Source organism: Mchenga conophoros, linkage group LG15, assembly GCF_057382185.1.
Source record: "Mchenga conophoros isolate Kocher_MC1m ecotype Shallow Benthic linkage group LG15, M_conophoros_male_GT1.1, whole genome shotgun sequence".
Classification (NCBI taxonomy): Eukaryota; Metazoa; Chordata; class Actinopteri; order Cichliformes; family Cichlidae; genus Mchenga; species Mchenga conophoros.
In genome coordinates this window covers 12,692,875-12,709,118 of record NC_140540.1, presented here as the reverse complement: position 1 = coordinate 12,709,118, position 16,244 = coordinate 12,692,875, and the positions used below count along the sequence as shown (strand labels likewise).

Sequence of the window (16,244 nt, the reverse complement as noted above, 5' to 3'; positions counted from 1 at the left end):
TAGCAACGAGGATTTGAAGGCGCTTTAATATGACGTCTTATTTAGCCCGCCGGGTTTCGACCGACTCTGTGGACTGTTTCCTTCATTGCTACTTTGTCCTTCATAATTTATTGTTTATTTAAAGCTAAATTAATCTGTTAATAAATATAACGACTATCACCTTGTAGATGAAATGTAAAGCTCTCATCCACTTTGTTTTCAGAGCAAAGCCAATTAATGCAGAAACAAGGCAGTGTTAGTACGTAGACCTTTAACAAAATGGGACGCGGCCCAATGGCGCCACAGTTCGAAAACTCCGACTTGCTGTACAGTTTTTGTTGTTGTAACATTGGGGGTTTTAAAATACATTTCTCCGTTTTTAATTGTTTAAAATCCAATTGTGTGTAAATATGGGCGTTCAGGATTTGTGGTCTATCGTGGAGCCGGTTCGTGAGTCGGTGCCTCTGTACAGTTTGAGTGGAAAGACGCTGGCAGTCGACCTGAGTTTGTGGGTGTGCGAAGCCCAGCACGTCCAAGCAATGATGGGGAGAGTCACGAAGCCCCATCTGAGGTAATGTCCCCATAATAAACTCATCGCGCTGTTGCTTCCAAGTAACTATAAATTTAAAAGCTTTTCTTACTCCACGCTGTGTCCAGGAATTTATTTTTCAGGGTATCGTCCCTCACACTGATGGGGGTGAAACTCGTGTTTGTTATGGAAGGAGAGGCTCCAAAAATTAAAGCAGAAACCATGAACAAGAGGACAGAAACAAGATATGGAGGCTTCAAGAAGAGCACTGCTCCGAAGTTTGCAACAGGCACCAGCAGGGGGCGCTTTAAAGCCGTGCTGAGAGAGGTAGGTCTGTAATCTCCTGTTCAAAAGAAAACGTCTGTGGTTATCTCTGCCCACTTTTCAGCTTGCTACGACGGCATTTTTTTTAAGACGGTACAATTTAGATGAAAAAGCAAGATCTGTCAAGTTTAGAGAAAAATGTAAAATGATAAATATAAAAACAATGATGAGAAACCACCATTTTACTAGAAAAAAATGGTCAAACTTAGAGAAAACCATATAAATTCCATAAAAGAAGAAAATAAAAAAATGTCAAAGAAATTTTTAAATTTGGAGGAACAACATGAAGTTATAAGGACAAAAATAGCAAACTGGCAAGAATTAAGGTCAGATTTAGAAGTTTTGAGAAAAAAGTTAGATTTTTGAGAAATAAAGAAAAAACAACAATAAACATGTACAGAAACATTTTTATATTACACCTATAGGAAATAACTGGCAAATTTACTTGAAAATATGAAAGTCTATTTGAAAATTTTATGACAAATTGTGTTTTTTTTTTTTGTCAGGCAACAATATTTTTATTTACCTTTTCATGGTTAAGTTGTAAATAAAAATCAAATATTTGAACTCCTGGGATAAATTTCTCATTTGTAATTGTTACCTCCAGTGGCCTTACATCTCTTTGTACTCCCTCTGTAGTGTGCAGAGATGTTGGACTACCTGGGTGTACCTTGGGTGACAGCTGCTGGAGAGGCTGAGGCCATGTGTGCCTACCTGGACTCACAGGGCCTGGTGGACGGCTGCATCACTAACGATGGAGACGCTTTCTTGTATGGAGCCCGTACTGTGTACAGGAACTTCAACATGAACAGTAAAGTATGTCTGTGGAAGTTAATCTTAAGAAAAACCTCTTTGGAGTAATAAGATGCAGTTACTTGTGTAAATACGCTACAGATGGTTTGGAAATCCTGCAGCCTTGAAGCTATCATTCACTGACCTACGTGTATTTTATACTGCAGGACCCTCAGGTGGACTGTTACCAGACTTCTCGAGTGCAAACAGACTTAAATCTGTCCAGAGAGAATCTTGTCGGTCTGGCCATTCTCCTTGGCTGTGATTATATTCCCAAGGTAGTGAAGACACCTTAATCTGAAATTGGCTAAAGGAAAATCTGTAGTATCAATGCTTTTTGTTTACTGAATGCTTTCCTGTTTCCATAAGGGCATACCAGGTGTTGGCAAAGAGCAGGCTCTGAGGCTCATTCAGACGCTGAAAGGACAAACACTCCTACAGAGGTAGAAAACACAAACACCCGTGAATGTAGCTAAGCAGTTTCTCTCTGAGTAGCCCGAGTTAAAAGTTGTGTTCGTGTTCTTTCTGATAACTACAGGTTCATCCAGTGGAATGAAGAGACCACAGAAGTGTTTGAAGGAGGTGTAAAGAAGGTTCCTCACTGCAACTTGTGTCGACATCCTGGTGAGTGGTGCCCTGCTTTGAACTCTGACCTCCACTCCTGATCCTGTGGCTATTTTAAAGCCTTTTAAACTGTCACGTCAAAACATGCAAGTATGTGAGAGATTTCAGCATCTGAGACCCCTTACTGACTGTTATTCTTTCGTTATCAGGATCAGCTAAGACTCACGAGTCCCGCGGATGTGTGCTCTGCGGCAGTAATCGCTTCTGTCAGCCTCAGGATTTCGATTACCAGTGTCCGTGTGACTGGCACCGCTACGAACAGACTCGCCAGGCCTTGTCTTTTGAGGCAAACATCAGGAGGTGAATGGCAATTCAGAATGTCAAAGCTGATTTTCTGCTATTTAATAACTATTTAACTAAACAGACAAGTTCTTATTTGCAGGAAAACACTGGCGAGTCAGCATTTTCCTTTCACTGAGGTACATTTTGATCTTTCTTTTTTATTTTTTATTATAACTTGACAAATAATTGGAGTAATTTTTAATGCTTAAACCATGTCTTGCAGATCATTCGTGAGTTTCTGGTTTCCAAAGATAAGCCTGTGTCACATTTTAAGAGGAGGAAGCCGAATATGCTGCTGATCCAGGTTAATGGGTTTGTAAATTATTAAGTGTAAGGTCATCTGTTCGGCGGGCTGTGTGTAAACATTTACGTTTTGTGTCTTTAGAAATTCGCCTATGATAAGATGGAGTGGCCGAAGCACTACACCAGCGAAAAGGTGCTAGTGTTGATGACCTACGCTGAGCTGATGAACCGAAAATATGGAACAGACATGTCCTGCCAAGTTGAGCCCATCCGGTAGTGTTACAGTTTTTAATGTCAGATAAGTTATCACTTTTATGATATTGTTATTATAACAGCTTTACATCCTTAACTTTCAACCTTTTTTTCATGCTAAAGAATATTTAAACCAAGAGTGAGGAATGGCGTTGCTTGCTTTGAAGTCATCTGGAGAACACCAGGTCAGTTTAAATCCCATGATGGGGAAAAAAGTATAATTTACTCACAGCATACAATAGAAGGGGAAGAAAAGTGACACTCAAGAATAAAAAGCTGATTTGAGTGACAGGAGTACTGTGTTTAGTGGAGGTTGGGGTGTAGGGTGCTCGTCACCGAGTCGTCTGTTAGTGACTGGCTGTGAGGTGGGGTTCAGAGGTGACAGATCAGTCACAACAGGCACTAGGTGCTAAAGTGGCTTCCTCCTCTGAGCTGGGAAATCTGTCATATTAAAGCCCCCTTAACTAACAAGCCCGTCTGATGTGAGTGGCCTCAGAAAATCTCAGCTAACTTAGATTGTTCTACATCAGAGGAAGGTGTTTTTATGCACGGGCCTCCTGACAGGCAGTTTCATGGCTGGGTAAGGCCCGTCCCGACAAATTAAGCAAATAAAGGATCTGGAGTGTATTCCAAGTGTTCAACGTGTATTTTTTAGCTTTTCACTGCAACTCTCAATATGAGCCACAAAAGAGATGCCAGTGTAAGTGAAGGAAGCCAACTGCTCCTTCCTCACAAGGGGTTGCCACACCAGGGAGCTCCAAATGTTTAATGTGACAGAGGTTTTTATCCCAGATAAAGCCATCATTAGACTAAAACAAAACAAACTAAAAGATCTCAGCAAAATAAACCTATTAGAGAGTTTGCAAAATATTTAGGCATGGCCAAATCTAAAATCTGGTGCAGTCTTAAAAATAATTAGTGAACTGATCATCTCAGCAACACCAAAAGGACTGCAAGACCACAGAAGACAGCTAAAGTACATCATGACAGACTCATTTCCATGGCTAAGAAAAACAACTCCAAAACATGGTCTACAATCAAGAGGCACCTTCATGAATGGATATAGAGGGATCATTAACAACGTGCAACCCACTAGTTACACTCAAGAACAAGAGGGCCAAATTAGACATTAGACATAAAACCAAGATTAACTTGTACCAGGATTACGAGAAGAGAAAGAGAAAATGGCTAAGTATCCAAAGTACATCAGATCATCTGTCAAGCATGGTGGAGGTAATGTTATGACATGGGCTTGTATGGCTGCTGGTGTAACTAATTTACAAATGTTTATTGATGATGTGACTGCTGATAGATGTAGGATTTGGCCAAATGCTGCAAAGTGGATCAGACAGTGCTTCACAATTCAAATCGATAATGACCCAAAGCATAGTGCAAAAGCAACCCAAAAGGTTGGTGAACAATAGGCAAAGAAATTGGATATTCAGACGGTGCCTAGCAGAGCATCTCAAGGGAGGAAACAGCCATTCATTGACTGCAAAGGATTTTACCAAAGTATTCAAAACAATCATCATTTAAATGATAAATTTGTTCAGTTAATTTTGAACTTCTGAAAACAGGGAACTGTGCATAAAAGCGGCTGACACTACAGGATTTTTGTACAGCCTCTTGAATTTAAGCTGAAAGTCGTCTCTACAATCACATCTTGATTGTTTGATTTAAAACAATGTGGTGGCGTACGTAAGCAAAACTACAAAAACTGTCATAACTACTTTTTTTTTTTTTCAGCTAACTGTATCATCATCTGATAATTTTGTCATGGTTTAAAATAAGTAAATAATATGTAAATAAGTTGCATATTAATCTAAAAATAGCTTAATTTCACAAGGACATTGTCTCTCAAAATTTCTACTTCCTGGTGCTTTAATAACAAGAACAAAAGTGCTGAGAACTGCAATGATCAGTGAACAGGACATTAATGGACATTTAGATATTTGAATTTATTACTCACTTTTTAAGGCAAAAAATATGAAAAGTTTGAGGAGTTTAAATACTTCAGTGTGAGAAGTTGGAGCTGATGTTGATGTCTGTTCTGCAGAACATTTTGTGTTTCCTGAGGATCGGCCTGCAGAGGAACAGCGTGAGGTGAGGACGGTGGAGGAGGAGTCTCTGTTTCGTGTGGCCTACCCTGAGCTGGTGGAGACCTACCTCAGACACAAAGCTCTGGCTGAAGAGAACAAGACAAAGAGTAAGACAGAGATTTATGATATCCACTTTAAATGCACAAAGTCCATTTTAGCTATGTGCTTTACATCATTAAAGCACATGTCTCTGCTATGACAAGGCCATCCCGATCAAGGACACTTGCATCTTAAACTTGCGTCTCAACACTGTTTATTAAAGCAGCTGGGACACATACAAATGTAGCTGGTTCACAGCAGAGGCCTTGATTCAGCAATCTCATAGGCTCTGTTTTCATTTTATACAAACTGAGCTTTGAACACACAAATCATCACTGCTATCTAGATTTAATTCCTAGTTTGCAGGAAAACTAGGCACAGACACTGAAAAAGTATTAGGATTAACAGGAAACTAATTCAGATAATCTTCTGATAACGTGTCTTCTTTTACAGAAAAGAAGCCAAAAAGTAAAAAGGAGAAGCCCTCGGATGGTTTATCAGACCTCTTGGCTCAGATGACTCTTCAGAGTTCCTCTTCATCGAATTCTATGACTCAACAGCCAAAGCTGCTCCCTACGTTGGCAAGCACAGATGAACCAGAGGTTGTGATTTTGGACACACCGGTGAACCATAAGCAGAATGAAAGAGGAAAAGATGATCGCTCCAGCCTGAGTGATTGCCCCAATACTCCTCTGTCTCGTGCTGACTCTGAGCCAGTTGCTTCACCTTCTGTCTCTGCTGTAATTGAAGCGCTACACCTAAGTGATATCGACTGGGATGCTTTGTCCTTCACATCCTCTCCATCCCAACAAGCAGCTACCAGCCACTCCACTGGTCCAGAGCTAAATAAAACCACAGACAGTGAAACAGAGAGTCAAAAAACGGAGCAGAAAATCTCACCTGATGTCAAACCAGTAGACTCCAGATCTGCTCCAGAGCTCTGTTACTCAGAGTGTCCTCTAAGGGAGCGGGTGCTCATGAAGAATACAGCCAAAATCGTGAATCAGGTATGCAATGATGCAGTCAAGTCAAAACCCAGTGGACACATTTCCAGTGGGGTTAGCAAAGAATCTGCTGTTAAGAAAAATGAAGCACGTGCAGAAAAAACCCAGATAGAAAAGCCAGGTGCCCCGGCTCAAAGTAAAGCCAAAGACACATTTAACAACTCCAAAAAGCCGCCACACAAATATAAATTTGTCAGGACAGCTATTCAGTCATTAGTTGTCCCACCACAGAGGTGCCACTCTAACCCAGGTACAAGTGACAAGAAGGACGAGAGCATGCCACAGACCACCAAAAAGAGTGTGTGTATGAGCGTTCGTTCATCCAGTGAGGACAGCGACGTGGAGAACCAGAAGTGTGGACCTCAAAGACGGACAAAAACAAAACCTAAACAGAAACTCAAAGGCAGCTTTGTTTCAGACTTCCCTCTGAAACCAGTTGCTTCACACGCAGCGACCCAAGCAACTGCAAAACCCGCTCGGAGCCTTCATTTAGCAAGACAAAAACCTCAGAGCAAACATTTTGAAAATAACAGCACACCTGTATCAACTGAAAACAACTGCCAGGATGTCCCAGCAGCTGATGTGGGTGCCAACATGTTCCTTCCCACTCCAGCCTCACCCATCACCGTGTCAGAGAGCGACGACTCTGTAATTTGTAGTGAGAGTCCGCTGCCACTGGCAGAGAGACTGAGGCTGAAATTTCAGAAGTAATCAGTGTGGTTACACGACAAAGGACAAAAACATGTAAGCTGTTGCTCTTTTAACACTGAAAGTTTACTCTGGACTTTGGAAACACTTGTAACATAAGCTCAAATATTAGATATGGAAGCTTGTGTTTTTTTTGTTGCCACTAAAAAAAAATCCAAAAACCTTTTACAGTATATAAGTCAAGATTTCAGGTTATCTCAAAATTTCAAATTAATAATGGGATATTTCAAGTTATTTTCTTCTACGTTTGAGTCAGGAAGTTGAAATTTTGAGATAGTAATCCAAATTTTTGACTTTCCAGTGGCAGAAACAAGCTTCCATAATAAATGTAAAACCACACTCAGCAGAAACTTTTTCTGTCACTAAAAAAAAAATAATTTTTTCCCATCCATAATCCAAAAATTTGTGATAATAACCTGAAATTTTAAGATAGTAATCCCCAAATTTCTGGATATTTTCTCAAAATTCCAACATAACAACTTGAAATTTCATGTTATTTTCTCAGATGTTTGATACAGTAAGGTCAAATTTTGAGATAATAACCAGAAATTTTAATGAATTAAAAACACTCAACAGAATATGACTTAAGTATGGAAGCTTGTTTCCGCCATTGGAAAAAAACCAAAAAAAAAAAAACCAAACCCCACATTGTTTTCATCCTTAAGTCAGTTACTGGTTATTATTTCAAAGTTTCACCTTACTAACTCAAACCTCTGAGAAAATGACTCAATATAGAGCATATTAATTATTAATATTAAAAATGTCTGCTTTTCATTGTCTCACAATTATGATTCTAATATCTTTGAGTTACATTTTCAGTCTTTTAATGTTTTATATACGAACCTGTTAACCAAGAAACGTAAATAGATTTTGCCATAAGCTTACTGTGAATGAAGCTTTCTCTAAAACAGAGGAGACCACTGTGCACAAATAAAGTTTAACATATTTAATACTAATGAAAAATGAGGTTTAATTTTAATGCACCAGAAGGAGGTTTTGGATATGCAGAGTGTTAAATACTCACTGATGGCACCACATGTGCTCATTTTCTCCCACCGCTGTTTGACAGAGCTGCAGGGAGGAGACCCTGCAGCTGACAGGAGGCACGGAGGAGGCTGAGCCATTGGATTTTTACAACCCACCAGAGTTGGTCCCCTTGATCCTGAGTGAGGCCTCACACCTTTTCAGACATGAAAGGTCTGGCAGGAGCTTGGTGACAGCTGCATCCTCTGCCCAAATAACAACTCTGTCCTATAACACTGGCTCTTTAATCTTATTTGTTTTATATTATTATTAGAACAAAAGCTTAGGACATAAAATATTAGTTTTTCATGTCCAGTTGGTGTGGTAAAGTAGAGTTAGTGGGATTTGTACACATTTAAAGGAGGTTGAAGTACAAGGACAGTCACTTTTAGGAATTTCCAGACAGGATAAAGAGTTTGGCTCTGCAAGTTTATCTTTTTCCAAAGTTCTGGTCTTTATTTATTTATGTTAACGTCCACGCTGAAGACACAAGCAGGCTTGCTTTTCCTGAGAAGCGTGAAGATCCCAGGTGAAGCAGCATCCTTCATTAGACAAATCACATCAAACTGATAATTGTCGTCAGGGAGACTTTAAAGTGTAAAGGAATCTAATTATTTTTCTTTCTATCACATTATCCCTCTATTTAGCCTTATTCACACCCCAGTGATAGACTAACGAACCATGTCCTCCGGGAAGGTCGCATTTTGGCACTTGCGAGTTTCTTTGAACTTTTGTCGCTACAGCTGTGAACCTTTAAACCTCCGGAGATCAGCTTCTGTATAAAACCACTTTGGCCAAATCACTTTCACACACTCTCCCTGCCGAAACCCTGAATGCCATCCGTCGCTGCTTGGTCGCCTGGATATCCAACATGAACCTGGATGTGGTTACAGCTGAAATATTGTCTGAGTGGAAGTGCCATGAGAGCGCCTTTGGAGAAAACCAAGAGTCACCTCAGCCCACTTCACCTGAGTCACAGAGAGAGTCAGTGTGCTCTTCACCGGAGATGTGCTACTCCAGCCAGCATCGGGAGATCAAAGACTTCTCCTTCACGAGCCGAGAAGTGACTGCACCACCGGCGCAAAGGCAAGGCAAGCCAAAGATGTCCACCAAAAGACGCATGAAGGCCAGCGAGCGGGAGAAGATGCGGATGAGGAGCCTCGCAGAGGCTTTGCACCAGCTTCGGGACTACCTGCCGCCGGACTACAGCAAAAGAGGGCAGCCCCTGACCAAGATACAGACGCTCAAATACACCATTGAATACATCAACAAGCTTGCAGACCTCCTGAGTCGCACGTAAATGCACTGAAAATGGACCGTATTTGGACATTTCGTTTAGTTTCCTTATCTGTTTAATACTCATTTTAATACTTTCCTCTTATTTCTTTTAACAGTTATAATGTAAATATTGTTTACTTTACTTGCACTTGCCAGATATTTTCTGTATATGAGGCATACTTTTGTTGGAATTATGAACTCAGTGTTTATGTTGACATAATTTGGAGAAGAGTCGTCGTACTTGATTCATACTTTTACCCTCCTGTTTTTATATTTTTTAGAATTTAAGAGAATTGGTAACGTTTTGCTGTGTGAATTTTGTATTTTTCTCAAATACTAAAACAGGTCGATTTGTATTCTGCTAAATGTTCTGCATTCATCGGCTGTTTTAATCCAAATGAGTTCTACAGTCATGCTTTTCCCCTCAATCTTCAATAAACGTGTGTAATGTGTTGAACGTGTGGCCCGTTTAATTACTGAACCGCTTTCAAGGCTGGAGACCATTGGAAGCACGTTAGCCGAGTCAACCAATCAGAATCCCAGAAAGCGAACCTTGGCCTAAATGACGGTACCAATGAACCAATCAAGTTTAAACATTTATTCCTTGTGGGCGTGACTTTGAAAGCGAGCGTCTCTTCACAAAGAAATCCCAACCTGGGATGTCTGTTTAAGCCGCCATTTCAAAGCCCATCGAAGGTACGAGAGTTGCTAGAAATTTTGTATATATCTATATTTTTTATTTTTCTATTTTTTTTCTTTTTTTTTTAAGGAATCACAAAAACCGTATCATTTTTTTAATCTACCTCACCGGCGTCACCGATTTGAAGTAAGTCATTCCAGAAGCGTAAAAAAATCTACAGAAACGCCCCTTTCTTGGATGACTAACGTTTTACTTAATCCCACGCTTGTCACTGAAGTTTATTCTGTTTATATTTTCAATTAGGAAAATATCATTAAATGTGTCTTTGAAATTTGTTTATATTAGACTGTTCTTTAAAAAATTTGCAACATAGCGTAATTCTGTCATACCTGCCCTGGAAGTTCCAGGAATTAGACGGGGCCCTTTATCGCTTTACGTGTATATTTTAGCCGGCTGGGCTCACTATTTGCTACTATTCATGAGAGGTATTAAGAAGTATTATTAGAGGCTCGAACTGTATTTGTCGCACAGGTCGTCCCCAACCCCCTCTGCCGCTGCTGCTAGCTTGATATTTAAAAGCTCACACAACCTCAGCCGCCTCCTAGGATCGGGATAAAATTGTTTCCATGACGCTCGACGTGCCTTTGGCTTTGCAGGCTTTCTGTCTTCAAAATATCACTGTAAAATGTACGTATGAACGAGTGTGCTTCATGCCATGTTCATAGCCATTAAACATTTTAAGTGTGTGGCTCAGCCATTGGACCTGTTACATACAAATCTCTCTATATAATAAATTATAAGCAGAACAGTGTACTTTCCGTCTACATCCTGGCTTAAATGGATGTTTAGGTGGGTGTAGAATGAGCGACTCATCCCTCATTATTGCAAAATGAGGATAATAAACTAATGGAAATAACTCTCGGGAGATTTAGCTGTAGACTTTATTAGGCATAAAATTATTCAGTGATCAAATTTATTGCATTGACTAAAAGTGGGTGTGACAAAATAAAGTTAAGAGAAAGGGTAATAATATTAACTAGACTTAAAGAAAAATGTAAAAATATGTTCCGTTTTGTTTTTATTATGTAAGACTAATGAAGTAAAAAATACAGGTAAATTAAACGGGACATGTCCTCGGTGTTAGTCTTTGTCAGTGTGGTTAAGTTTTATCCACCCAGCAACCATGAGGAGGTTTTGGTGCACATCTTTATTATAGAATTTCTGTGTAACAAGATTGCCTTTGTATCATAGTAAATTCTGATCTCTTCTGATGTATTCTGATCTTTTTGATAGCCCCCACCCTCCTCCAAAAATAAAAATAACACAGGACTGTAATTACTCCTGTTTGGAGGTTTTGAGCCTATTGTTTATAACCCGGGGTTGGTAGTGGTTAACTAATCTTAAAGTAATGCGTTAGATCTTTTAGCTTTCAGCAGGCTGATCCTTTAGAATGAGAAAACATGAGCAGATGTCTTGTTGAAATATATTTAAGCTATTAAAGTCCAGGATATAAAAATGTATGACGTGATTTAATTTTTAAGAGAGCTGAAGAGGTGCCATATGAGTATTTAATCAGCCTGTTAATAAAACGCAATTACACAAACTTGCCAGGCAATTACACACAGACTCAAAACTGGAACAGAGCAATCCAAAGGAAGGATAGGCGAGTAAATCCTGCCTGTATTTGTGCTGATTCAGCAGCACACAAACACGAGGAAAGTGGAGAGTAATCATTTAAAAGTGAAACAGAATACCAGGGAGCCTGACTGCGTTATATCACTTCATATATATACAGTTATCTTCTAGTGCTTTATTGTTCTGTTTTATTAGTCTTGAAGAAATAAATTGATTAAAGGCATTTCCTGTGTAATTTATGCAGACAACATACAAATTAGTGCAAAAAAATCACCAGAATGCAGAAAATGAAGTGCCTCTCAGTATATTAGAATACAAATCAAAGACATTGCAGTGCAGTTTCCAGCATTACATAATAAACACTTAAAAAATAGTATGTTTGAACGCAGCTCTTCTGTTCATGATGGTGTTCATTGTCTATATCTATATCATTATGTTTTGTACAGGTACAAGTATGAATCTAGTGCTTATTACTGCTGATCTTCTGCACATAACTATTGACTTGGGATTGTTTCAGATGGACACGGACACAGAAGAGAGAGTCACAGAAACTTCCATGGATGACTCAGAGAAACATGTAATCCAACTCAAATCCAGGTCTGTCCTGCTGTCTGTTACAGTCTTCTGTTTCATTTGTGTACACATGCCGGTTATTCGAGTTTAGGTCTTTTTTTTTTCTGCTTCATCTTTCAGATATGTCTATAGGAAACTGTCATGGCAAGGTCATGCTATTAATAGCTTACTGTTTTGTCCTATAGTGGCAGTAACTGAGAGAGGTCGTACTGTGTCACAGATATAATCTGTAAAAGCTTAACTTTTTTTAGCCTGGTGTTAAATGATTGTTATAGATTTCACAGTAAATCTTCAACCTGGACTCTGTTGTAAATTTTAATGGATGCATACGTGTTTTTCTTGTTCTTTGATCTCCAGCAGATTTTTAATTTCACCACAGCAAGTCACAGTAATTAATGTAGTAGTTTTCTACTAATACTTAATCAGGTCCTGCAGATTTCCTTTATAATGATTTAAAGATGCATCTCTTCACACCCATATCTATTTATGTAGTCTAAATGCCTTACTATTTGACAACATGACAATTCTTGTGGTTTTATGCAAGATTAGATATAAAAAATTTAAAGTGCGTCAGTGTTTTTTTTTTTATTTTATTTTATTTTTTTTGTTACAGCTTAACAAGACTGAACCTGAACTAGAAGGACAGTGTCAGTTTTCCCTTTGTTATTTTCCTTCAGGGGTCGTGGGGCCAAAGGCCGTGGGCGAGGGGGGCGTATGAGTAGAGGTGGCATGCGTGGTGGGCGGGGCATGATGAAAGGCTTTGGGCCACCAGGACCTGGAAGGGGTCGAATAAAGGATGGAGCCATGAATGGATTTGGGCCCATGAGGTACTTTTATTGATGTCTGACACACGCACAGTGTTGATATTCTGTAATATGTAAGTTTTATAACTTGGTTAGTTTCTAAACACATATTTTCAGTTGGTAAACATAAAAAGGAAATGCTTATAGACAGCCACTACTGAGTATTTCTGTATTTAGATGCATTTTACATACTTAACTTTTGATCCATTACATGTGTCAATTTAGATAAATTATGCTGCACCTTCTTCCCTTGCAGAGGAATGGGGAGGATGCGTCCTTACCCTGACCTCAGAGGTCCTCGAGGTAGGGCTGGACCTATGGGCATGGGCCCTCCTCTTCCCCCTCCCCCACCTCCTCCTATGCACCTCAGAGGCCCCTTTCCACCCATGCCCAGGTAAACGCCTCATTCAGGCACATAACATGCACAGACACCCACAAAGCGCATAGCTAGAGCTGACCTGTCACTTTCAAATGTCTTATTCCTTACTGCCTGAAAATGTTCTTCCTCTACAGGCATGGACCCCCTCCACCCCCTCCTCCAGGTCATCCTGGTTTCAGAGGGCGTCCGCCACACCCTCGAGGCCGTGGCATGCCACCCCCTGGACCTCCGCGCCCCTTCCGTCCGCGAGGCCCACGAGGGTAAGCGGTGTTTTAATATTCATATCATGCTTAAGCTTAAAATGTCACAAATCTCTGTGCTTTGTGTGCACGGTAACCAGATTGTTAAATTTAGAGAATCTGAGAGTTTTTCTTTGAGATCTGAGATGCAGCAAAAGCACAGAGGTTTGTGACACTAATGCACAGTCTTTTCTGTCCCTTTCTCTTCAGCCTGCTTATAGTTAAATTCTTTTCAATTTTTTGATAGCTCTGTGTCAAAAAGAAGCATTTTTGCTTTAATAGTTTTCTACTGTAGCAAATGTAAAGTGAAGTTATTTTTTTAAGCTAAACTCTTAAATAGTGCATGAAACATGAAGCTGTATTTTGCAAGTTCAAAGGTGCAGAGCAGAGGGGATCTCAGTTCCCCCGCCTTAAACTAGAGTCGTTCAGATGGCTGCTCTTATCAGAGTGTGCCCCCTATTGGCCAAAGCCAAGAATCCAATGTGTGATTTTATCCTTTTACACAGCTACCACAATGGACCGGTCTCTCCTCCGCCTCACCCCCCACCTGGCAGAGGCCAGAGGTGGCCAGGCCCCCCTGGTGGCCGACGCTTTTAATACAGCCTGCTCTAAAAACTATAACTAAGCAGCTGTTAATGTAGAAGAGGCCCTGTAGTCGTGCAGTGAATGAAATGCCCCCGAATGATGTGTTTATAAAAAAAAAATAAAAGTCTGAGTTATCTTTTGAGTATCTCAAGAAATACTCTGTGCCGACATGTTTGGTTGTTGGTATTGTCCACTGGCAAAGAGAAAAATGTGAAAATGACTAAAGGGCAACTGAGGACGAATTAAAAACGATTTATAACCGAATAATGTAAAGGGATTCCCAAGTTCTGTTACCTATAAATACTGTTCGTATTTTAACAGAAGTTGTTAAAACGAGTTTGTTCTCCAAAATTAAATGTTCTGTGTTTCTTGTTACAGTCGCCCTGTGGGCCTTTTTCCTGACCCCTAATGAATAAAGGTTAACAAATGGGGTGACACTGTATTTCTGAAGGTGGGGGTAGAGGGGAAAATTTTAAAAGGGAGGGGAAGGAGTGCACAGCAGCCCTCAAACACTACTGTTTATTAGTTTGGTCCACCTTGGACCTCCCTAATCTTTCCTCATGCTACATGGATATGGTTATGTATTCATAACCTCACTAAACAGTGCACTAATTATTGTTTGACACGTTTTACAAGTCTTTATCCAGCTTGTCGAGTATTAATGAGTATTTAATTTCATATTATATATCTTTTAATGTGCAGGTATTTTAAGTTATGAGTATTGCTGTTTGGAACATTCATGTTTGTCTCCAGCGATCTATTGTGTGATGACAAAAAAGCATTATAAATGAATAGCATACTGATATATAGATATATATATATATACACACACACATATATACCAGGTTTCTTATTAGAGCAAATTCCATTCATATTTGCTCCAGTTAATGATAAGAAGTTACTCTTTACTGTGTTTTTTTTTAAGTGTTACTATTTTATATTCATTGTAATTAACATAACTTGTGAAACTGTGAATGTGTTTTGAGAACCGTCAAGAGATAGACGTGAAAGAACAAAATAATAAAACAACAAAAAAAATAAACTCAACTTCTTCTTTTTTTATTTGTTCACAAACAAGTCTGAGAGTTGTTATTACCGACTACAACGTCTCTGTGAAACAGTATGAACTGCATTGTAAGTGTGAGCTTACATTTATTTATGTGATACTTTAAAGTGAACATTTGATTCGTGTAATTAATAGTTTTGCTTTAGTTTTTACTATCTGGAGGACCAGGAAATCTTGATGTTCACTTTAGATCTCACTGAATTCTGTAGACTGAGGGCTTCAATTAATTTATGGCTTAAAAAATGTAAAACTAAACAATGAATTGTACTTATAGTAAAGGTTTACGGCCTTGTAGCTACCAGTGTAAAATTGATTGGAGGACACGGAGCCGCTCCACATACAAGACATCTCTGTTTAAAATGAGTGGTAGCATGTCTAAAAGGAGGACATCATCTGAACAGACACTCTGATATGACCAAGAATTATAACTTATTTATTCTGTTTCTAAAAGATGCTGACCCCGTTTCAAAGGGGACAGCTGGCTCGGAAAACCTTCTAGAGTTTGTTTTGTTTTTTTCAGTCAAATCTATTTATCTTATCTCCTGTACTCTTGTATAATTTCAAATCTAATTGCTTGCATGCATGAAATAGTTCCACCTTTTTATATTTAATAAAAATAATAATAACAATAGATGTTAGTTTACAATGTGCACACATTTGCTCAAATTGGGATATAATGACTTAAGAGGGTCTTCGGTTTTACAGTTTATCCGTAGTGTGGTGATTAAGGCCAGCTGAATTTTTCAAGCTAAAAGCATAGGTGCAACCATCTGAAGAAAATATTTTTTTCTAGATAAACAAGGACTTTATTCTGTGAACCACACGTTGCTTGAATATAGGTACACGTGCAAGGAGAGGTGATAAGTAAATAGCCACAGCCAGGTGTTGCATCCTGCCCCCTTTCTCTTCCTGTCTTTTTCCATTTCTTCAACACTTTTGACTACATTTTGCTACATCAGCCTCTGAAGTCCCAGTTTCTCCCTTTAGTTGATTATAACAGACTGACTGTTGTTGTCTCCTGAAGGGGGGGGGGGCACACAGTACAGTTAACCTCCCGGGCCCCAAGGAACCCAGGCCCTCCCTCACATCTCTCCCCTCCTTCACCAGCGGCGTGACACCTGAGGTTCGGCACATCACTTGAAAAGGTG

General features: G+C 39.5%; 3 protein-coding genes across 7 annotated transcripts; all 3 read left to right on the top strand.

The window, feature by feature from the left end:
• Window positions 1-2: 2 nt before the first annotated feature.
• On the top strand, window positions 3-8,083 carry gen1 (GEN1 Holliday junction 5' flap endonuclease). Of its 3 annotated transcripts, none has more exons than XM_085247931.1 (14): window positions 3-550; window positions 637-835; window positions 1,472-1,648; window positions 1,792-1,902; window positions 1,994-2,067; window positions 2,163-2,248; window positions 2,398-2,548; window positions 2,631-2,667; window positions 2,754-2,834; window positions 2,916-3,046; window positions 3,149-3,210; window positions 5,082-5,231; window positions 5,617-6,911; window positions 7,945-8,083. In XM_085247931.1, exons 1-13 carry the CDS (start codon window positions 390-392, stop codon window positions 6,876-6,878), a joined length of 2,682 nt encoding a protein of 893 aa, XP_085104057.1. In that variant the 5' UTR covers window positions 3-389; the 3' UTR covers window positions 6,879-6,911; window positions 7,945-8,083. The 3 variants fall into 3 exon arrangements, with proteins under 3 accessions (XP_085104057.1, XP_085104056.1, XP_085104058.1); XM_085247932.1 differs by lacking the exon at window positions 7,945-8,083 and having other exon boundaries at window positions 4-238; window positions 402-550; window positions 5,617-7,799; XM_085247930.1 differs by lacking the exon at window positions 7,945-8,083 and having other exon boundaries at window positions 5,617-7,799.
• Window positions 8,084-8,753: 670 nt separating this feature from the next.
• Window positions 8,754-9,615, top strand: msgn1 (mesogenin 1). Its single transcript, XM_085247935.1, has one exon. The coding sequence runs from the start codon at window positions 8,770-8,772 to the stop codon at window positions 9,196-9,198; it is 429 nt and encodes a 142-aa protein (XP_085104061.1). The 5' UTR covers window positions 8,754-8,769; the 3' UTR covers window positions 9,199-9,615.
• Window positions 9,616-9,804: 189 nt separating this feature from the next.
• LOC146557970 (uncharacterized) lies at window positions 9,805-15,072 on the top strand. 3 transcript variants are annotated; one of them, XM_085245812.1, is made up of 6 exons: window positions 9,805-9,872; window positions 11,969-12,048; window positions 12,702-12,851; window positions 13,084-13,221; window positions 13,341-13,466; window positions 13,952-15,072. In XM_085245812.1, exons 2-6 carry the CDS (start codon window positions 11,969-11,971, stop codon window positions 14,040-14,042), a joined length of 585 nt encoding a protein of 194 aa, XP_085101938.1. In that variant the 5' UTR covers window positions 9,805-9,872; the 3' UTR covers window positions 14,043-15,072. The 3 variants fall into 3 exon arrangements, with proteins under 3 accessions (XP_085101938.1, XP_085101937.1, XP_085101939.1); XM_085245811.1 differs by having other exon boundaries at window positions 9,810-10,002; XM_085245813.1 differs by lacking the exon at window positions 9,805-9,872 and adding an exon at window positions 10,332-10,503.
• Window positions 15,073-16,244: the final 1,172 nt, after the last annotated feature.